Source organism: Pleurodeles waltl, chromosome 9, assembly GCF_031143425.1.
Source record: "Pleurodeles waltl isolate 20211129_DDA chromosome 9, aPleWal1.hap1.20221129, whole genome shotgun sequence".
NCBI lineage: Eukaryota > Metazoa > Chordata > Amphibia > Caudata > Salamandridae > Pleurodeles > Pleurodeles waltl.
The window spans coordinates 158,600,974-158,624,359 of record NC_090448.1 but is presented as its reverse complement, the minus strand read 5'-3'; the positions used below and the strand labels follow the sequence as shown (position 1 = coordinate 158,624,359).

The 23,386-nt window shown below is 44.0% G+C and overlaps 1 protein-coding gene across 1 annotated transcript in view; it reads left to right on the top strand.

Moving 5' to 3' along the window:
- The window catches only part of DENND6A (DENN domain containing 6A), a 292,813-nt gene that overhangs the window by 221,728 nt on the left and 47,699 nt on the right, over positions 1–23,386 (top strand). Inside the window, exon 15 of the mRNA XM_069206473.1 lies at positions 15,160–15,249. Coding sequence (XP_069062574.1) covers positions 15,160–15,249 — 90 coding nt within the window. The remainder of the gene's footprint in view (positions 1–15,159; positions 15,250–23,386) is intronic.

The window sequence follows — 23,386 nt, the reverse complement described above, 5'->3', positions numbered from 1 at the left end:
TCCATTTAATCACCAACACTTGCACTGGTGCCTATCACAACAGCATGGGAGCATCAGAGACTAAGTAAGATTGTACTTTCGGACTTCCTGAAGCCCGACATTGTTGAAAGGCATTAGCATAAACTCATTAGCATGAACTAAACAGTGCCGCAGAGCACCTCTTTTAGCTCACATTAGGCAGCACCCCAGTACATGTAGACTCCAGCCAGCACAGGTGTGGTCCAAGGTTGGAATTCCATATCTCTAGAGACTGGTCTGAGTGTAAAGGATATCAAACTAGTCAGTTTCCACCACATCTGCAGTTAATACTTTAATACTTAGTGCTCCTTTTTTTATTAAACAGATTTTATTGAGGTTTATCATATAAGAGATCTACATCCATTATTGTATCATTCTTGTCGTATGTGCCAAGGTTATGCATCTGATATTAAACATAACCATTTACCCAACTTCCACTCAAACCACCTTCCTTTTCCCTCCCATAAGCCATGGCCCATATGTGTTCTGACATCTCTGTTGAAATTCTATACAATAGTATCCTCTTGCTAATATCCGATTACAAGTACAATTAGCGTGCTCATGTCATGTTTTGTGACCTCCTTACTGCAGCTTGATTGTTCAGCTATATCGGCTAAGGAGGAGCAGCAGCGGGTGAGCTCCCCAGTGACCCCCCCTTTGGTGATCATTGATCAGGTTCCATCAGGCAATCCACCAGAGTCTCCCAAGACCGGCTGCATCCAGGTATCCCGGTCACCGCTCCTAGCTTTGCGCAGGAGTACCTGTCCCTCATACTCTGCCCATCTTTCAAGCTCCTTCTGCCAGGTGGCGATCCGGGGACCCCAGGCGTCCTCCAGTTCCTGGTGATTTCCCTCTTCACTAGTATGTACGCTAGGTCCTGAAATCTGCTTGTTGTCTTGGTTTTGGAGGTGCGTGGGAACGACTCAGAGACAATGGCCAAGACAGTATGGAACCTCTCAATGTTACGTCTGCAACTATTGTTGTTACCTCCTTCTAATAAGCAGATAGTAAGGGGCAGGCCCATAACATATGTAGCAGTTCGGCTCGTTAGGATCGTATTCGTACAAAATGTGTGCAGTGACAATTAAACCCTTATCATTGTTTACTGCCAAGCTCCCCTGCAGACAGTCATCTGTGTCTTTAGGCTTAATTGGACGGGATAGACCCAAATCGTTCTCTAGTATGATATTTGCAGACTGTTGGAGCAGCAGCCAGTGAAGCAGGCATTTCATTTTCTCTTCCTAAACATGCCTTTCTTTGCCATAGCCCAGGAGTCCAAGCAGTGTGATTGGCTCCCCACCCCTGGTTCTGTGGTGTTTTTCCTTCTTTCATAATAAGCATGCCTGCCCTATATAGGGGGATAACTCTGCCAAAATGAATCACACATCAGTTCCCCTCTTGAGCTAGTGCTGATAAAATTACTTATAAGTAGCAACCCTCTCTTCAATATTGTGAGTGTCCTAAGTTGGTGGTCCTTGTATTTGACCAAACAATGCTAGTAATATTCACTCGTTCTGCTCATTCAAGCAACTTTAGGTCACTGCAAGAACCTAGATTGACTTTTTTCAGATTTAGAGTCTTTATTCACAACTTCTTGAGCACCCTTGCCAGTTTCTAACCCCCAGCTCTGAAACTAATCCTTGAGTTCTTTTTGTGGTGTTATTACATTGCCAGATTCTTCCTTATTGTGAAAAGTAGTTTTTACACTGATGTCCTTTGGTCCGCAAGGCCAGCCTCTAGCACTATGGCCACTGTCACCTATAATACACTGATTCTGTGCACCATCAGTGTAATTATTTAAAGTTACGTCTTTGGAGAAGTGTGGCAGCTGGGTACCTAGTATAATGGAATGCTATGTATGTCATACAGAATGATAGAGGGGCAATAGAATGGTGAGGACAGAAGGGCTTGGAGGAAAGCCGGGAGACGGTTCGATGGGATCTTCCTCTGTTAATAAAAGGTCCGCTGTCAGAGCTCAGGACCATCGCATATGAACCTCAATAAAATTGTTTTATACAAATGAAAGGTACACTTTTCAAATGATGAAGAAGCTGATAAGGGAAAAGAAGCTGAAAAGAGTGTTGTAACAAGGAAATCTCACAGAACAATACAAATGGCAAAGTATTTGAAGGATTATGTGAAGTAATAACTTGTGTTTAGTAATTCTTCTTCTTTTGTTTGTTGCAAACCGTTAATAGAAGATACATTATTCAGACATTTTGGATTGTTTTGTGTCTCTAGGCCTGTTGGATTGTTTTGTCTTTCTTCACCAGGATGTTTACCATATGTTAGGATTCATTCGAATTTTTGTCTTGTGTAATGGTATGGATCTATTCTATATATTTGTTTTTTATAATTTTGTTTTAAGGAAAGGAGGTGTGTGGTAGCTGGGTATTTAGTATAACGGAATGTTATGTATGTCATACAGAAAGTTATGAGGGGATATGGAATGGTGAGCACAGCGTGGCTTGGAGCAAAGCTGGGCTACGGTTGGATGGGATCTTCGTCTGTTAACAAAGAGCTTATGTTTATCATCCCCTACATTGGCATATTTTGTGATCTATGATGCTACAAGAAGTTATTGTTTTGTACACAAACCTATTGTTTTTCTTGAAGTATAGAAGATGCATGCCTTTCATCATGCTAACTGCCAGGCTATGTACCCTGAATTCATCGCTGTGTTTCATCATTTAAATCTTTGGATGATGATTTGTAATAAAATGCCATCTCGGAGTAAGTCTGGCTCCCTGTAGAATCAGATTTTCTAATTTGACTGCAGATCAAATGCATCTGGCACATTGGATTCACTGAAGACTAATATAAAGTTGGAAAAAAAGTGTGATACCACTGTGAACAAAAAGATGGTCATAAAGCACAGGGCTTTCATTCTTGACCTTTTCTGCAATTATGGCAACTTTATTGGTGTACACTACAAGGCAGCATTAATGTTGTAGGCTTTAGGCCAGATCGTTGAACAAGACTTTGAATCAGGGAGTCCTTAGACTGTTAGTACATGACATCTTGTGTTATGTATTCCTCCTGAGACAATTGAAATGGAGGCACCTATTAGGAAAGGCAAGGAGAGTATAATACTACTAGCCACTGTAACAAACATGTAATGATTGTCTTTAGGACCTAAAATATGAAGCTGGTGAGTCAACAGCCCATTCCTGTTTTTAAGTTTGTCAGATATTCAAACATGATCTGGTGAAGTTATGTAATATAACATATGCTCCATGTAATCTAGAACCTTCACATCTCTTGATAGGTTCCCTAATTGTTCTACAGAATTTTGGCTTTTTTTATGGATGATTTGACTAAGTCTATTTGTCAGACTCCAAGTGCCACGAACCTCTGTTCCAGTTCATCTACTCTAGGGCCCTGTAATTCATACCAAACTCATGCTAATTTGGCAGCATTTGCCATGCGTCACTTCCTTTTATTGCTGTTGCGCAGGGACCAAGTACTGATAATTAACTTTGATTAGTAGTCTACTGCTGGCCATCCTTTCTTTTTGCAGTTATATTTACGGCAAATTCGACCCAAAGGCATCAGAGCGCTTTACATGACCACCAGTTATTGGAGGTCTGGCCCTTACACCACTTCTTCTCAAGCTGCTCATGCTGGACTTCAGGTATCACTTATGCGTTATGATGCAGTTAATGCTGCATCATAGCTATTTAAGAGCTATGATGCAGCGTTGGCGATATCATACCACATAAATGGTACCTGAATTCCACCCCAAGCAAGTTATCCTTACCTCTTCTCCCTGTTTCTTCTCATTACGTCCTGGATATCATTTTTGCAGCTCTGTGCATTGCTCAGAGTTGACTGAACTTTCGTTTATTTTTATGTTTGCCACGGTTGTGCAGGTTATCTAACACCATTCATTTTACACAACCCTGGGACCCCACCTTTGTACAGCTGAAGCTAAAACGTGACCTGTGGCCCCTTCTGCTTTTCTGCTAATGATCTCAACTTGCTAACAAAATAATTTAAAAATACTTGATGTTTTAGGTGCGGATGACAAGGTTACTTGCTGCTCCAGTACTTTGGGAAAATATCAAAAGTTATTCTAATCAATGAAATCTTTACAAGTTTTCTCTCAGAGGTGTGATGTCACACAGGGTTGAAAGGGCTGGTGATGAGTTATTTCACTTGTGCAATCTTTGCTAGTTTTGTAATGTAACGCCTGAGTTAAACCCTGTGTCGTGGGCTCATTTTAAACATTGCATCGGCACACCACATATTTTAGCTTACCTTAGACCTGCGGCCTATGCCCTTTAACCTACATATGTGCTCTGATTTCCTGTATCCAGTTTTATTAATTTTAGTTAGCCTGCTTTTCAGTAGGGTTGTTTTATTTTTCTTATCAGCTGTGATTCTGCGAATGAGTTATTCTGTGCACGACATTTCACCATGTACCTCTGTCCAAGGCTGACAAGTACAGTACAGCTAGCATTGTCGCCACAAGAGTATGTAAACAGTCCACATATAGGTACGTGCCCATCTCAGGCCTTTTTTATGGATCAGAAATAGGCTTCTTATAAATACACTGTACAGGCCAAGGCAAAACAGAGAGGTCATTCCAGCCAGGATATTGATCCTTGCTGCATGTCAATTCACTGCTAACCTCAGCCCTTTCTCTACAACCAGTCAAGGAGATGGCGGGCGGACCTCTATCTTCCAGGTAATGGGGGTAGGTGCTCCGCAGATGGGCTAAATACAGACAGACTGGGATATCACCACTATGCCCTCACTTAGGAGTTAGAGGTTAGATAGAATTCATATATGTATGTTATTCCAATCTGGGGGGACTATTTATTTTCTTCGTGCTGGTCACCACAATCCTAATCCTGTTATGTCTCATTGACTTAATATTTGCAGCGCATATATTTGATTGTAGATTGCAGTCTTTTCAATAAATGTATTGAAAAACATCCTGCATCTTTTCTTTGGCCTATGTGTGTGTATGAGTCCTTTTGCTAATGAGAGAAGGAGGTGAGATTTGTCGATCACATCTTCCCCTAAGAAGTACCAGAGTGTTAAGCATCAGGCTGCCACAGATCTCATTTTCTCCCATGCTTGGGTGAGGTGCTGCTAGCTATCTGAAAGAGTTGTGCCGACAGCTGCCAATACAGTGTGGGACTGACTCAGTCACCCACAAACGGTCGCACTGCCACCCCAAATCCAGCAGCCTTGTTCCAATAAGAGGAGTCCTACAACTGTGCATCTATTTTTTGCAGATTTATATAGCGTGAACCCAACATGAAGCTATTGGAGTTATTTACATAAACAGCAGTTCCGTTACACAAGACCTATTTATGTTATTTTTATTTTTTTGTGGCACAGGACAAGAAAGTGATTTGCACTGAATCACAGGATGTTGAGGTGACACTGAGCCTCAAACCTGGTTCTCCAGTTCCAATGTCAACAGCACTAGTTCTTAAGCCACGTCCTCTCACCAGTTCAACAGTAGTGTAAGAAGTAGCTTCTGCCATATTGGTTTAATAGGGGAAACATGTATATGTTTTTATTAAGTAGAACCAAACTGTTTTTGAGTCACAACTTTCCTATAGGAGGACTGAAGCTCTAAAGCAGCAGTATGTTGCTTTTGGGTTTGCCATGGACAACCTAACCATGGTGCGTTGCTTTTAGGCACACAGCATCTCTCCTCACCTTTAAGAAATACTGTTTGTATGCAGATGACAGATGTATTGATTCTCAAGAACTACTGTGTACGACATGCAGTGAGATGTTTCTGGATCAAAATGTATGCACTGTGCAGTCTGTGGTAGAGCTGTCCTTGCTGGAACATCCTATATTGTGCTTGTAGGACAGTTGCAGCTTTCTTCCACTGGTGCATTTGTTTCCTGATCAAATGCCCCCTCAGTGCATTCTGCACATGAATAAAAGCTTCCTACTTGCGTCTAATTTTCGCTTTGTACCTCATGATGTACTTCTTTCAACGGTAATGGTTAAACAAAGAACACAACTTTCTTTAGAGCTCTGTTACTATGCTCTCCTTGCCTCACCCTCACATTAGCCTAGATTCTTGTGATGGCACTCTTCAACTTTTGGAACGTTTCCTTGGTTATGTAGGCTTTATAAAAGGCCTGAATTGTTACTGCGGATTTGAACACGTGCTCTCACCTCTTTCAGGTTGTAACACCACAACAGCAGAATATATTTTATTGTAAACCAACACAGCTACTTTCATAGCAAGGCGCCCTAAGTATCAACCTTAGATCACACTGGCAGCATTTGTACATTTTCTGCACCTGCGCTGCTGCTGCCAGTGCCTTACATGGGCCTGTAATGCGCAATTTCAGATTTTCACACAAGTGTTACCTGTCTTGCCTCCTTTGTTTGATTGGCTGAAGTAGGCAGGTTGCGCTGACTTGCTTTTACAGTTGGCGGGCTTTCATACTTTGAAAGCAGCGTGCAGACGTATGGAGTGTGTTTGCTCAAATACGCCAGTCTTTCATAACGTCCTTGCAGGAACGTGCTGCAGTACCATTGGAGTGTAATGTAATTATGCCCACTTTCTAGGTCGAGCCTGCGAAAGTATGCACTAGTACATGTGCTCTTGCATACAAGACTCTTGTGTCTAATAATGGGCTTGGAACCCACCCAGAGCTTACCATTTGTTGACATAATTTCAACTCTTCTTTGCTGCCTTCTCTGTAGCTCTCTTTTTGAAATGTATTTAACTTATCCCCACCCTCCTGTGTTTCTTCTCCCCTTTGACCCTCCATCCCGTCCCTGTTTCTTCTCCACCGTCCATGTATCTGTGTCTTTGCATGACGCAGCTGTCAACGTTTTTTTAATTGCTTTGTTCCCATGCCACACCCCAATGCTTTCTCTACCCTATAATTTAACTTTCTCTGATACACTTCAAAATCTCCATCCATTTCTCTCCTAACATCATCATACTTTCGTTCTCTCACTCTCCCCTTTTCTCCTTTCTCTTACTTTTTCCGTCTTTCCCGCTGTCCCATTTCCCTTTTCTGTTCTTTCCTTCTCCTTCCTCTCCCCCTCCCGCCCTCCTCGATCTCTGCAATCTGAACATAAAAAGCACTGTAAAGCAGCTGGTGCTGACTGCTTTATAGTGCTGTTTAAAATCATCTTGTTATCCACCCTTCCTCCTCCATTAGTGACCCCCAACCCATTGCCAAATTCAAAAGATCTCCTAGGGGCGAGAATTGTTGGTGTTGTGCCAATGCTTGTTGTTTCTAGCTGGTTGCTTTCAGGAGTTAGCAGCATTAGTATTTTAATATGAACTCTGACTTCTACATGGGGCAGCTAGGCCTACCTCAGTGAAAATAGCTTTTAGGGCCTTGTCACTGTATTGACATGGTAACTTACTAGTACTTAAAAGGGAGGTTTTGATCTGTTGAAAAGGCTCATTTTAACAGGTCTCACTCCAAAATTAAACCACAACAGTGAGATCGAAACAATGTTTTAATTGTCCCCTTTGTGGATGACACAATAAGTGCTACAAGGTGACATTTAACTTTCAGGCCCTGCGTTCACTTTTTTTTTTTCAAACCATATACTAGGGAGTTAGTTAAATGTGCCAGTCGGGAATAAGACAGTTTAACAATGCTTATAGGGGCTGTGGATGCACCATATTACTGGTTTATACATGTAAAGTGCACAAAGATTTAAAGCCATAAAACTAGGGACCAGAAAAAGGAGAATTATCAGGGGTTACTAATCAGAAAAGGTGGATTTGCTACAGTCCACCAGGTTCTCTTGGTGATAGGTCCACTGAGATGTCAGATTCCACATATGCCACCTGGTGAAGTACCAAGTAGGATGCACGAGGGTACAAGAAGTGTCAGCTGCTTATTGTATTTGTGACTTGAAGTCAATGATTAACGGATTAAGGAGGAAACTGAAGTTATGTTAGTTATTTTGTTTTCTTTTTGGTCTGAATGTATATCGGCAGCAGCTGGAACCTGTGCAAGGACGGAGTGTAGTTGCTCTAAAGTACTATTGTTTGGTGTTACATGTACCTGGTCTCCTTGAATATTATGGCTAGTTTGGATTCCGTTGCCTCCACCACTATTTCTGCCTACTCCAGGTGACCCATCCCTTTTGCAGGAAGACTGACCTGATGCATTCAAAATCTATATGGAAGCTATTGATGGCGATATATTTGTATCCAAATGCAAATTGGTTATATTAATACAGTCCTCGAGGTGGAAGGTAGGAAAGGTTCTTAAGCAGCTACCTATACCTCCACAGAATGTGCAGACAGAGGATGAGGGAATGGATATTCAGTGCAAGGAGGAGGATGATGAGCTTTTACAGGCCAGGAGAGTGCTAGAAAATAATTATAAAGCAAAGGTGAGTACTGTGATGGAGCGTCACTGATTTTATTATTTTATTTTTTATTTTTGCTTCAATTTATTTTAAATTCTTGAAGCCGAATGTTAGGGGTGTAATGGAAGGCAAAAAGAAAATGGAACTCTCGTAATGGCAGTTGAGGGTTGCTTTCGATGAGAACGGTTGTAGTGCTCCTTGCTGAACTCATAAACTTGCTTGTCCATGTTATGTGGTGGAAAACTAAAACCAAGGCTGAAATATCAGGATCATAGCCCAAATGTCAGTGACCTGTTGCAGGAAATGAAAGCTCCTGAACAGCACCGTGTTGGAGACAATTCATATAAAAGTATCTCATAGAGACTTCTAGTTACAGATTCCTTACTTTATAATTAAGCCCAGGCATCAGACTGGAACTGGAGATTTTTCTTTGAGCAGTACACTTGCACGCCGTCAGGTGGTATTGGTTGACTCTGCATGCTTCATTGTCGTCGTGGTCGCTGTGATGACATCGCAGTTGTAGGAAAGTCACTCTTTTTTGGCATGGTTACCCCTCCCCCCTTTTTGCCTGCCATCAGTGTGCTTAAACTGTTTTCAATGGGATCCTGCTAACCAGGACCACAGTGATTGTGCTCTCTCACTCTAAATTTGGTTGCCTAGGACCTTTGAGCAACCGGTGTCTGTTTATAACTCCCTAGTATATGGTACTTAGGTACCCATGGCGTTGGGAGACCATGGGTCCCCCATGGGCTGCAGCATGTATTATGCCACCCGTGGAAGCCCATGCAAAATGTATCTGCAGGCCTGCCGTTGCAGCCTGTGTGAAAAGGTGCACGCACCCTTTCACCACAGGTCACTACACCAGGTCACTATAAGTCACCCCTCAGGTAGGGCCTCCTAGCCCAGAGGGCAGGGTACGGGGCTCTGTGTGGGAGGGCACCCTTGCATGAGCAGAGGTGCCCCAGTGAACCCCAGTTCTATTACATTTGATGTCATAAGTGCAGGGATGCCATTCTACCCGTGTACTGGACACAGATCCAGCTACATAATGGTAACTCCAAACCTGGGCATGTTTGGATTCAAACATGTCAGAAACATACCTCAATACTAAAGTCAGTATTGGTTATATGATTTCATGCACTCTGGGGGCTCCTTAGAGGACCTCCCAGCATTGCTCCTACCAGCCTTCTAGGTTTTTCTGGGCAACCCGTGCTGTTGCCATCCCTCAAAAAGGTTTCTCCCCTCCTGCTGCTTGACCAGCTCAGGCAGAACAAATGATTTCCTGTGGGAGAGGGAGGCAACACCCTCTCCCTTGGAAATAGGTGTTACAAGGCTTGGGAGGGGGAAGCCTCCTCAAACCACTGGTTTGCTTTGAGGGGCACATTCGGTGCCCTCTATGCAGAAACCGGTTTGCACCAGTCCAGGGACCTTCAGTAGCTGCTGTGGCACGAAACTGGAGAAAGGTAAGGGGAGTGACCATTCCCCTGTCCATCACTACCCCAAGGGTAGTGCCCAAAGCTTCTCCAGGTGGCTACTCGATTCTGCCATCTTGAAACCAAGATGTGAAGAGGCCTCTGGGAGCATCTGAGTGGCCAGGTCAGGTGATGTCCCCTCCTGATAGGTGGTCACCTTGCAATGTGACAAACCCTTTTTTAGAGCTATTTAGAGACTCCCTAATGAGCAAGACTCCATCAGGACTCCTCTGCATAGCTTACTTCTACTTCTGGCCTCTGGAACCGCAAATGGACTCTTCAGGACCTGACAAGACTGCAACTCCCGAGACAACCTCACCTTGCAACTTTGTTTCCCCGGCTCCTTCCAGCAACTGCAGCATTTCCCCAGCTGTGCATCCTCCGGGGCGGCGAGAATTCAAGCTGCACCAAGAAGCCAGATGGAATCTCCCTTGGTGTGACGGAGTCACTCCCCTGCATCTGCCGGCACCTACAGCAACAACGTCCGGCTGAGTGAGCTTCTCTCCTCTGGAACCGCATGACGGTCTGCAGTGGTTCCCTTGGTTCTCTCTCCCTACTGTCCAACTTGCGAGACGGTGAGCCCTTGCCTGTCCATGCTGGAAAGTACTCCTGTGCACCGCGACTCTTGCAGATACCATGGCTTGTTGCCTCCTTTAGGAAAGTACCCTGTTTTAGGCATGGTTACACCCACTTTTTGCCTTCTGTCAGTATGCTTTGACTGTTTTCACTAGGATCCTGCTAACCAGGACCCCAGTGATTGTGCTCTCTTCCTCTAAGTTTGGTTGCTTAGGACTTTGCTCACCCACAATTGGAATAATGGTACCCCCATGTAAGTCCCTAGTATGTGGTACTTGGGTACCCAGGGCATTGGGGCACCACGGGTTCCCCATGGGCTGCAGCATGTATTATTGTGCCCCCAATGGGAGCCCATGCAAAATGTTGTTGCAGGCCTGCCATTGCAGCCTGTGTGAAACAGTGACTGCACTATTTCACTACAGGTCACCCCTATTGTAGGCACTCCTAGCCCAGAGGGCAGGGTGCAGGTACCTGTGTGTGAGGGCACCCCTTCATGAGCAGAGGTACCCCCTATGAACTCCAAATCCATTGCACTGGACTTCATAAGTGCGGAGAAGCCATTTTACCTGTGTACTTAACTACCTGTGTCCAGCTACATAATGGGAGCTCCAAACCTGGGCATGTTTGATATCAAACATGTCGGAATCATATCCTAATACTGTTTCCAGTATTGGTTGTATGATTCCAAGCTCTCTGGGGGCTCCATAGAGGACCCCCAGCATTGCTCCTACTAGTCCTGTGAGGTTTTCCGGTCAGCCCGCGCTGCTGCCACCCCTCAGGCAGGTTTCTGCCCTCCTGCTGCTTAACCAGCTCAAGCAGGGGAAGGCAAAACTAAGGATTTCCTGTTTGAGAGGGAGGTAACACCCTCTCCCTTGGAAATAGGTCTTACATGGCTTTGGAGGGATAGCCTCCCCAAGCCACCGGTATGCTTTGAAGGATACATTTGGGGCCCTCCTTGCATAAACCGGTTTGCACCAGTCCAGGGACCCTGATTCCCTTCTCTGGTGCGAAATGGGACAATAGAAAGGGGAGTGACCACTCCCCTGTCCATCACCACCCCGTGGGTGGTGCTCAGAGCTCGTCCAGGTGGCCACTTGATTCTGCTATCTTGAAACAAAGGTGGGCAGAGTGCCCTGGGAGCATCTAAATGGCCAGGTCAGGCAGGTGATGTCATAGCCCCCTCCTGATAGGTGGTCACCCTGCTAGGTGACTAGTCTGCCTTCCTGGACTGCTTAAGGTCTCCCTCTGTGGTTGGTCCTCAGGTTTGATGTGCAAGATTCCAGCAGGACTCCTCTGCATCGTTTACTTCAGGACTGCAACTGGACCCTCCAGGAACCGGCAATCTGCAAATCTAGCGACAACTACGGTCTGCAACATTGTTTCTCCTGCTCCTTCCAGCAACTGCAACATTTCCCTGGCTGTGCATCCTCTTAGGGTGACAAGACACAGCTTGCACAAGAAGTAAGAGGGAATCTCCCTTGGAGTTAAAGAGTCACTCCCCTGCATCTTCAGGCACCCATCCACAGGCACCAACTGCAACGACGACCGGCTGTGTGGATCCTCTCTCCTCTGGAATTGCTTGGATCCTGCATCACAGGTGGTGGTCTGGAGTGGTCCTCTTGGTCCTCTCTACCAGCTGTCCAACTTGGGAGACAGGAAGCCCTTGCCTCTCCTTGTAGGACCGTACCCCTGGCACTGCGAGTCTTGCAGCTGCCAAGGCTTGTTTGTCCTCCTCCAAGGGAACTTCAGGCTCCGTGTAGCCCCAGCCCCCAGCACTCCTTCCTACAAAGCACAGTCTCTTGCCTGCTGCTCCAGCGACGTGGGACTCCTCTTCAAGTGTGCTGAGTGGGCTTCACTGCAACTCCTGTGCCTGCTGCCCGTGGGTCGCCTGTGGAGGGGGCTGCCTCCTCTTCTTGTGACTCTCCCAGTTGCTGAGGGTCAACTCTGACTCCCCTCCTTTGGTCAAGTCCCATGGGCCTTGCTGGTCCTCTTCAGCCTTGCAAAACCCTCTTCTCCGACTCTTGCATTTGCCAAGCCTTGTTGCTGGTTTTCCAGCACCCCTGACTGACTGCATCATGACCGCTGACGTGGGACATCACTTGTTTCACTTCTGGAACTCCTCTTCTGCTCCTGTGCTGCACTGCTGACTTTTTTCATCCACTGTTGACCTGGTCCTGCATCCACAGAAGGGTGGGTAGCGGCTCCTGCCGCAGCCGGACACACCACCTTGAACTGGACTTGGTCCCCTTCTTTTGCAGGTACTCTTCTGTCAGGATCCACTTTTGGTTCCTTCTAGTTTTCGCTGTGTCTTGCACAGTCCTTTTCCAAAGTTCTCCTGTTGGTTTGGGGAAAAAACAGGTACTTACCTCTTCTCTCTTGGTCGCTGCGGGACACCCTGGTACTTACCTTTTGAGGTTTCTAGTTCCTCCTGCTCTCTTCTACTGATCCCACTTCCTTGGGTGGAAGACTGCTTTTCTCATTCCTCTTACTTAGTATATGGTTTGGTCTCCACCAGGGCCTTCACTATTTACCATTGTTTTTACTATTTGCTATTGCTTTCAATGCTAATCGCCGACTTCTAATGTGTACATAATAGTGTGTTTACTTATCTTCTTTTGAAGTATTGTCTATTCAATATTTTAGTATTTGTGTTACTGTAATAACATACCTTCATTTTGTGTGGCTCTTTCATGTGTGTAAGTGCTGTGTGACTAGTGGTAAGGCATTAGCTTTGCATGTCTCCTAGATAAGTCTTGGTTGCTCATCCACAGCTACCTCTAGAGAGCCCGGTCTTCCTAGACACTGTCTACACCTCACTAATAGGGGATACCTGGACCTGGTATAAGGTGATAACACCGTAGGTGCTCACCACACACCAAGCCAGCGTCCTACACCAAATGTCCAAATAGGGCTCGGACGTGTATCTCCAAGTAGGAGAAGTCTTTGTTTCTCTTGTGCTACTGTACCTTTTTGTGTTTAAGTAAGTGAACACACACTCATCCATAACATGATCTTAGCCAGACACCTAGAGGCGACTTTATTCACATTATGCGCCTTACAAGACTCATGTTGCATGAAAAAATACTGAAGCACACCATCTGGAGAAAGCATGTACTCTTAGGGATTGAAAAATGAACTAAAATGTGAAAGGCAAATAGGGACTGCGACGTTGATGATGGTTACCTCAAGGGAAGGAGTTTATCGTTGTTCTAACTACTCTTTTGGGAGAATAATTTGATGAGTGTGTAATCTGGCAGCTTAATGAGTCACTGATAGACACCTTCTGCAGCTCTTATTGTCTTGACCCTCAAGTCTAGATCTTTCAGTCATGCTCCCTCTTGTGCTTCCACCCATATCCTGAATGTACCAGGGCAGAAGACTCAGTTCAGTTTTGGCACTAAACAGGAATCTCAGATTGCATGGATATAAACTACAGTCACACATCTAGAAAAAGAATATACACTCACATTATGCAAGATGTGTAAAAATGTAAAACGTGAAATGTAAACAGGACTACAGCGCTTGCACAGATAACTTGGTTTACGTGTTGAGAAAGAGATCGAACATTCCCGGCTGCAGCAGCCACTGCTGAAGTGCAGGGGTTGTCAGCTGATTGTCACGTTGCCAGCTTAGTGATCACTTCAGGGCGAGGTGCCAGTGGCGATAATTGCAGTCTTTGTAGCGGCATGCTGTGCGAGTCATCCCGTTGGCACTAGGGCTGCATTGTGGGGGCTCGTCATGAGGCTCCTCATGCTCTGTGGGGGCAGAGCTCCTCTGGTGCTCAGCGGCCCACGCCGCAGATATTGTGCCTGTGATGAAATGATTCTGACAGTGATCTGATGATCACCTGCTGCCCCAGTCTTACATTATTACATTCTTGAATGTTGGATATTGATCTTCATGCAAGACAAGGGCCCTGGCTATACCTCAGCTAAAAACGTTTAACTTTGCTGGTCCCTGGCAGTGAGATATTTGCCCAGAGCCTATTAGCTTATCTGAGTCCTGGGGAGCTGAATTACGTTTTGTACCCATTTTTTAATTTTGTTTCAGAGGAGTGGAGTCTAATTGCCATTATTATATTGTTTCAGCACGTTTTGGCCATCATAGTATTAAAGAGAATTCGAGCTTTATTTTGTTTTGTTGAATTCAGAATGTCACTTGATCAGTGAAATTGGAATCAGTTGACGATTAATCTTGTGAAGTAGTGAATACATTATCAGTTTAAAGGGAGACTCCAGTAAACAGTGGTAATGGTACTGAAGTTGGGTAAAGGCACAGAGACTGGAAGAATTGGGGGCACTCAAAAAAGGTTTGGAAGTCCAAAATGGTGTATACCTGCGGTTTGTAGTATTCCTAATATCTATGCCCCCAGAATATTCAATGGAAAATGTGACTATCCTAGCTTTCGCTTGTTTGCGCCTTTGAGTCCTAAACTGATCTTGTGGTTTTGGTACCTAGAGTTAGAACAAACTTATCATTGCTTTTTTTTTATTCTCTGTTTATCTTAACATTGAATCATTTTCGTTACAAAGACATCCCTTTTTCTTTATCTCTGAAGAATGTGGGTGTTTGAGGCTCTGTCACACTTTAGTCTTACCGGTGTAGGTGTTAATTCACAAGGGTTGTGAATGTTTGAAAATACATTGCAAATGTTTAAGTATCCTCACTGTTTGACCCTGTAAATTTTAACAAACTTTAACTAATATTAGAAAGTATATTATGTTATATTGAGTAAAAGGTGCTGACTTTTTTTTTCTTCCAGGGTGTCCAACAAAAGCGCCCTTCTGAAGCTCAAAATGCAATACTTCGCCGATATTTCCTAGAATTGACACAGAGTTTTATCATTCCTTTGGTAAGATATTGATTATACATTTTCAAATCTCATCAAATAGATATTGGCCATAAAGTCAATTTGACATCTGTAAAATCATTAATTAAGATTTAAAGTTAGATCACTCAGAGGGAAATTGATCCACGTATGTCACTCTTCAAGTTATGTTGCGATCATTCATGACCAGAGATGTGATGTCCTTACTGAGTTATCCTACAAAACCACTTGTGACTGGAAAGTTCTATTTCCCCACATTAATCTTTTATTATTATTATTATTTATTTTTTACAACTCTTTAGTTGGTTTAGTAAGACAATGTAAAACCTCATACAAACCTCATACAGCAGATGCAATCTTAATAGGAAATATTCACAGACCAGTAGAAGACATTGTTACAACTCGTACATCATAATAATATATTACTAGTAATTGTATGGCACTTGGATTAAGTCCTTGGTTGTAATCCCACCGCAGCCCCCAGATTTATGACGATTCTTGGGACATCCTCTGGCCTAAAACTCTTCAGTAGTCTATGCCACAAATTAATTTGATAATGTGGGGTACCTTATCCTGTTAGAGGTAGCAAACAATATCTCTCTTAACAATTAACATACCTATAGCAACCAGTAGTCATGCCTCCCTCTGTCTGTCCAGTTTCTCCATCAACTGTAGAGGAGTTGGTGGAAGTATTTTTTAGATATAATAGTCACACAGATAGGCACATTGATGGTGCAAGTACTTAAGGGTTCTTTTGTCCTGGTTCCAGTTATCATTCTCTAGTGGACCTAGGTCGTGTTTCCATTCTGTACACAATTCCCCTCCTTCCCAGTTCTGATTTAGTGATATTCGGCTCAAGGGGGTTAAATTCTGGCAGCTTGTCCAGGCAACTTGTTTGAACTTAAAGTGCGTAGCAAATTTGTAAGTAATTGTAGAATTGTGACTTATTAAATAAGAAGTCTGCTGCAAGTTGCTCTAGGGACTTAATATTACTCCTGCCCCAGACATCTCCCTGTTTAGAGATACCAGAGAGGTCCCAAGTGCCAAATCCATCCAGCCCGTAATATGTAGTGGCCATAGACCTTACTAGAGTGAGCTCTCTGCCGTCACAGTATCCTCTTACCCAATTGACTACAATGATCAGTGCAAAACCAGCAGTGAAATTCTAGTGGCCACAGGTAGGACCTGTTGCCCCACATGCCATACAGTAAGGTTAGAACTCCATATTTATCAAGGAATTTGTGTGCAGACCTAATGCAGAAGTCATCATGGTCTGCAGCTAAATAGTTTTAAATGGATATGATTTGGTACGGCCATTAATACATTTTGACTTTCGCCAGGTCTTCCCCCTTCAGATGCAGGTAGGACACATTTTGAAAAAATATTCAGGGTCAACTGCGAGCGATTAGTACACGTGATTGATGACTGTAGTGACTGGACGGAGTCTTGTGGATTATCATAGGGAAAGGTTAGTAGTGCATATGAGAGACGAGAAATATATAATTTAAAAAAGTGTGTAGCTGCCATTTCTAGCGATTGGTGGAGAGTTCCATGTCCTGTTTGATTTTCTGAAATACCTGAACTATATTACATTCCCATGCACCTTTCCATTACATGTTTTGAACATGCCAAGTTTCTTGTCAGATGCCCTTTGAAGATTAGCCTTCGCTGGTGTTTAACATATGTACCCACGACTGACACAAATGTTGATTTTTCTAAATTAACTCTCAGGCTGGAGTTGTTTCTGTAGTTCTTTAACATTTGGGTTAGTTTAGGCATGGCGTTTAAAGGATTTTGGACATACATCAGCATATTGTCTGCATAGAGCACAATTCCCTCCTCATGATGGATAGCTCAATTAAAGCCACTAATTTATTTATCGCTTCTAATCCACTCTACCAGTGATTCAGTGGTCAAAACAAAAAGGAGAGGCAAGATGAGACAATCTTGTCTCGTGCCTCTTTTAGACTGAAGGGGGAGAAGTCCATTGACTGACCTGTGGCTCGCATGAAGAATATATCCTATTTATATGCTTCCTAAAGAAAGGACCAAAGTTCTTCTGTGTAAATGTTCAAAACACAGATGGCCATTTAAATGCTTTTTTAAGTCGGCCAAGGTCCAGTGTTGCGTCCAGGGCTCCGAATGAGCCAGCACTTTGTGGAAGCACCAGGGCAGTGGCATGTACCATCCTCGAGCACAAAGCCATTTTGATCTCTATAAGACTGGTGATTACATCCATCAATCTGTTGGCGAGTATTTTAGTCCATATATTTGTTTCAATGTTAATTAATGAAATAGACCTTTAGGAAGCGCAGTAAGTTAGGGTGTTCCTAGGTTTTAAAATGACCAAGATTGTTACACCAATAAAATCATATGGTTTGGAGCCTATAGATAATGCCTCTTCTTACACCACCAGTAAGAAAGGAGTTATTAGCGAATCTTCTTGCAGCTTATAGCTTTGAATAGTTGTTAAATGTGTCACCCCACTCAGTCGTTCCAGACAGATGGGTTCCCAGTTCGCTGGGTTAACCATTCTAAAACACAAGAAATAGCTAAAGTTGCAAACTAGCCCCTTCGCTGCCAGGCCTTTTCCCCCTCCTGTGCCGAGCCTTTTTTTTTTTTTTTTTAGCTATTTGGGGCAGTTCGCGCTTAGGCCCTCATAACTTTTCCTTCACATAAGCTACCCACGCCAAATTTGCGTCCTTTTTTTCCAACATCCCAGGGATTCTAGAGGTACTCAGACTTTGTGGGTTTCCCTGAAGGAGACCAAGAAATTAGCCAAAATACAGTGAACATTTTGTTTTTTTCAAAACAATTGGAAAAAGGGGCTGCAGAAAGCAGCTCGTGGTTTTTTCCCTGAAAATGGCATCAACAAAGGGTTTGCGGTGGCAAGATCACCAGCTTTCAGGAACAGGCAGACTTGAACTGGAAAACCCAATTTCTCAATACAATTTTGACATTTTACTGGGACATACCCCATTCTTAGTATTTTTTTGCTTTCAGCCTCCTTCCAGTTAGTGACCAAAATGGGTGAGAAACCAATGCTGGATCCCAGAACGCTAAACATTTCTGAAAAGTAGACAAAATTCTGAATTCAGCAAGGGGTCATTTATGTAGATCCTACAAGTGTTTCCTACAGAAAATAACAGCTGAAATAAAACAAATATTGAAATTGAGGTGAAAAAAACAGCCATTTTTCTCCACGTTTTACTCTGTAACTTTTTCCTGCGATGTCAGATTTTTGAAAGCAATATACCGTTACGCCAGCTGGACTCTTATGGTTGCGGGGATATATAGGGCTTGTAGGTTCATCAAGAACTCTAGGTACCCAGAGCCAATAAATGAGCTTCACCTTGCAATTGGTTTTTATTCTATACTGGGTATACAGCAATTCATTTGCGGAAATATAAAAAGTGAAAAATAGGTATCAAGAAAACCTTTGTATTTCCAAAATGGCCACAAGATAAGGTGTTGAGAAGCAGTGGTTACTTGCACATCTCTGAATTCCGGGGGGCCCATACTAGCATGTGAATTACAGGACATTTGTCAAATAGACGTCTTTTTACACACTGCCTTACATTTGGAAGAAAAGAATTTAGAGAAAGACAAGGGGCAATAACACTTGTTTTGCTATTCTGTGTTCCCCTACGTCTCCCGATATAAATGGTACCTCACTTGCGTGGGTAGGCCTACCGCCCACAAAAGGAAATGGCCCAAAACACAACGAGGACACATCACATTTTTTCACAGAAAACAGAGGTGTTTTTTACAAAGTGCCTACCTGTGGATTTTGGCCTGTAGCTCAGCCGGCTCCTGGGGAAACCTAGCAAACCAGTGCATTTTTGAAAACTAGACACCTAGGGGAATCCAAGATGGGGTAGCTTGGGGGGCTCTGACCAGGTTCTGTTACCCAGAATCCTTTGCAAACCTCAACAAAAAACACTTTTTCCTCATATTTTGGCGTCAGAAAGTTCTGGAATCTGAGAGGATCCACAAATTTCCTTCCACCCAGCGTTCCCCCACGTCTCCCGATAAAAATGGTACCTCACTTGTGCGGGTGGGCCAGGTGCCTGCAACAGAAAAAGGCCAAAAACTTGTAGAGATTGAGGGGCTAGCACAGCGAGTTGATAAGAACATATTTTTCTTTTATACATCCTTTAGGCTGACTCTGCTTTGGAGTCCCATGCAAGTGAGGTATCATTTTACTTGGGGGACTGAGGGGAACGCTGGGTGGTAGGAAATTTGTGCGTCAGCGGTGATCCTACAAAAAAAGTGAGGAAAATATGATTTTTTAATGCAAATTTTGAGGTTTGCCGAGGAGTCTGGGTAAGAAAATGTTGGGGGATCCAGGCAAGCCACAACTCCTTGGACTCCTTGGGGTGTCTATTTTTAAAACATGTCTGAGTTTGTTAGGTTTCCCTAGATGAAGGCTGCACTCAGGACCAAAACCATAGGTGCCACCCCCCAGTTCAGTGGATCAAATTTTATTAACAAGAGACTTCACAAAAAATAAAATGCACTGTTAATAACTGAAAGTCCAAAAAACGGAACCAATGACTCACAGCTCGTGAGCTGTAAAGCCACGGCAAGGCACCAACCACTTTACAGTCCATTCACACACCTTTCATACATGACATGCACAAGACCATTCACGCCGCCAGCCACGGGCTCAGCACATTACAACACTCGCATCGACAGACATCGCCACTAAAGGGCCCATCACTTACATACGCCCACATGCCTGATACAGCAATCACACCAGCTGATGGGAGTGTGTGGACTAGTGTTTGGCTGGCAGTGTGTTGAAGTAGCCAACAGTAAGTCAATATGTACACTATGTACACCATCAGCCAAGCCCCACTCCACACACAATGGCATCCCTTTTTTTTTTTTTTTTTTTTAAACAAAGAAACCACTAACTAATTAGGAATAATTACAAAACTACAAACACAAAAGCTCTAACTAAGTACATGACAGAAATGCTAACTATGAAACTGAACACATGAAAATACAAAACAGACAGTTTACACTCATGGTTGTTCCCAGTAATTCTTCTGGGTGTGGTAATTCTTAAAACAACCACCCACACACAGCCCAGGTTTTGAAGGACAATCTGGGCAGTACATTAGAGTCTCACTCCGGATACCTCTTTGAAAACACACTACATTTCTTAGCTGGAAAGTCTTTTTTAGGTGTGGGAGGAATGTGCTCAGCAAAGTTGCGATCTTTTAATCTAGCCACATCCTCCACCACTGCTTCTCTAGGAACTCTGGCCTGTTCCACCACAATAAGGCTCTCTGTCATTGACTCCTGAAATTTCACAAATGTCATCTTTGACTCTAGAGACCTATCCTTAAACACAATAAAAGCATTAAAAGTTGCTAAGGGGAAGAGGTGAATTGCTAACTTCTTATACCAAACGTAAGACTTACGAATAGCAGTATAAGGTTCCAACCTTTGATCAACTCTATCTACACCTCCCATGTGCTTATTATAATCTAAAATGCACACAGGTTTGCACACTTCAGCAAACTGGCCCCAAACAGTCACGGGGGAAGTACTCTCATCATGGATAGTACTTAGCATGTAGACATCCCTCTTGTCTGAAAACTTCAAAGGTAGTAGCTCATCATTCCGCAAGGCACTGCACTGTCCCTTCTAAAGTTTTTTACAGACAAGCTTCCTTGGATAGCCTTTCCGGTTACAACGAATTGTGCCACAAGCAACAGCGTCCACTCTAAACAATTCCTTGAACAACTGCACTCCAGTGTAAAAGTTATCTACATACAAATGGTGACCTTTGTTGAACAGTCGTCTACCAAGTTCCCACACACTTTTCTCAGTAACTCCAAAAGTGGGAGGACAACCACAGGGGTCAATACTGGAATCCCTACCAGTGTAGACACGGAAATTATACACATATCCTGTACTACTTTCAGACAGCATATACAATTTAATTCCACATCGTGCCCTCTTGCTAGGAATGCACTGCCTAAAAACCAAACGACCCTTGAAGAGGACCAAAGACTAGTCCACAGCTATTTCTTTGCCTGGAACATAGACCTCTGAAAACCGATCTACAAAATGATCAAGGACAGGCCTAATCTTAAAAAGACGGTCAGAATCAGGGTGATCTCGTTGCCAGGCTAATGTATTGTCAATAAAATGCAGCATCCTAAGAAGAAGCAAATACCGATTACGACTCATTGTTGCAGGAAATATAGCTGTTGCCATCAAGGGACTAGTAGACCAATAAGAAGCCAGTGACGGCTTCCTTATCAACCCCATCAAAAGAGTCAAACCTAAAAACCTTTTCATCTCCTCCAAATTTGTGGGAATCCACTGGGCAGCTCTAGAGTGCGGCCTACGTCTAGCAGCGTTGTCCCTCAAATACTGCCCCGCATACAAATTAGTCTGCTCAACAATCTCTTCCAAAAACACATCATCCACAAATAACTCAAAGAAATTGACAGGCAAAAAGTTCTCTGTATTGACTCTACACCCCGGGAGTCCAGTAAAGGCAGGCAACTCTGGCTGCTCCATGTTGGGGCAACCCAGAGTTCAGGTCTTCTAACGGGAAACCTTTCAGCCCCAGGTTGCTGCACTAATGGCACATCAGTGTCCTCCTCTGAAACAGGCCCTTCCTCTGCACTGAGTGTGGCTTCCTCATCAGAAGATTCCTCTCCAACAGAAACTTCACTGCCAGAATCTCTCACTTCCTCCTCTGCCTCAGATGCAGAGTCCGTCTTATAATCATGCATGATCAGACAATGATTCAAAAAGCATACCAACCACGTGCTGAGCGGTCATCCCGCGGCTAGCCATGATCTTTCCTACGAAAATTAACTAGACAAATGCACCACCAACAACCAGCACTGTGTAAGATAAGTAATAAAGTGTAGCTTTATTAGTAAGAGTTATAGACTCAAAAACTATACCGCTTACTTGCCTTAAAAAGCTTGAATCACCAGCAACTACTCTGCACAGACACAGCAATCACCAATGATGTCCCTCTAAAAAGAAAGAAAGAAAAGCAAATTAGAAATAAGACAACACAAATATCATTGTGCACAAATCTAAGGACAATTTCACACAAACCTGCATTTAGTACACCACCTACAAACATGTCATTCATGCATGGCAACAATACTCCTTTGGAGTAAATTGTTTTTACTTACCTAAAACATGCAACTATGCAACCCGCAGGTCAGCCACCACCAAAACCGCAAGGAGCCACAGCAAAGAAAGAAAAAGCTTTGAACTAGAACAAAAAGGAGGAAAAAATTATGACAAATGCAAATACTTCGTCAGTTGACAAACATCCCACCATCAAGCATTTAGAAATTGGTGCCTAAGTGGATTCTGCCATAGGGGCAGAGGGGCCTACTAAAAAATAGGCCTATCTGCCCCAAGGAAGGCAGAAAATACCTTTAGTAGTGTGTTCCCAGGGGGAGAGACCCTTGCCCAATGGGCCCCCCCCAAACAAAAAAAACACACACACACACACTCCCTGGTGCCTACGTGGCTTCTGCCCCCCTTGGGGGCAGATGAGCCTAAAAGAAATAGGCCCATCTGCCCCCCAGGGGGGCAGAAATGGCCAACAGTTCAGTGCCCCCCTTGGGGGGGCGCCCCTTGCCCGAGGGGACGCCCTCCACATAAATAAACATATACAAAAAAATCCCTGACGTTATAGTGGTTTCTGCCCCCTTGGGGGAAGATCAGCCTAAAAATAATAGGCTGATCTGTTCCCAAAGGGGGGCAGAAATGGCCTTGGTACAGGTGCCCCCCCCCTCCCCCCCTCACTAACACACACACACACACACTATCCCTGGTGTCTAAGTGGCTTCTGCCCTGGGCCTAAATAAATAGGCCCATCTGCCCCCAAGGGGGGCAGAAATGGCCAACAGTTCAATGCCCCCCTTGGGGGGGGGGGGCACCCCTTGCCCAATGCCCCCCCCCCCCCCCCCAACAAAAATAAACATATTTAAAAAATCCCTGGCGTTATAGTGGTTTCTGCCCCCTTTGGGGCAGATCAGCCTAAAAATAATAGGCCGATCTGCCCCCAAGGGGGGCAGAAATGGCCACAACAAACATGCCCCCCACATGGGAGCGACCCTTGCCCAAGGGGCCTCTCCTCAGCACAAAAAAACAACATAAGTAA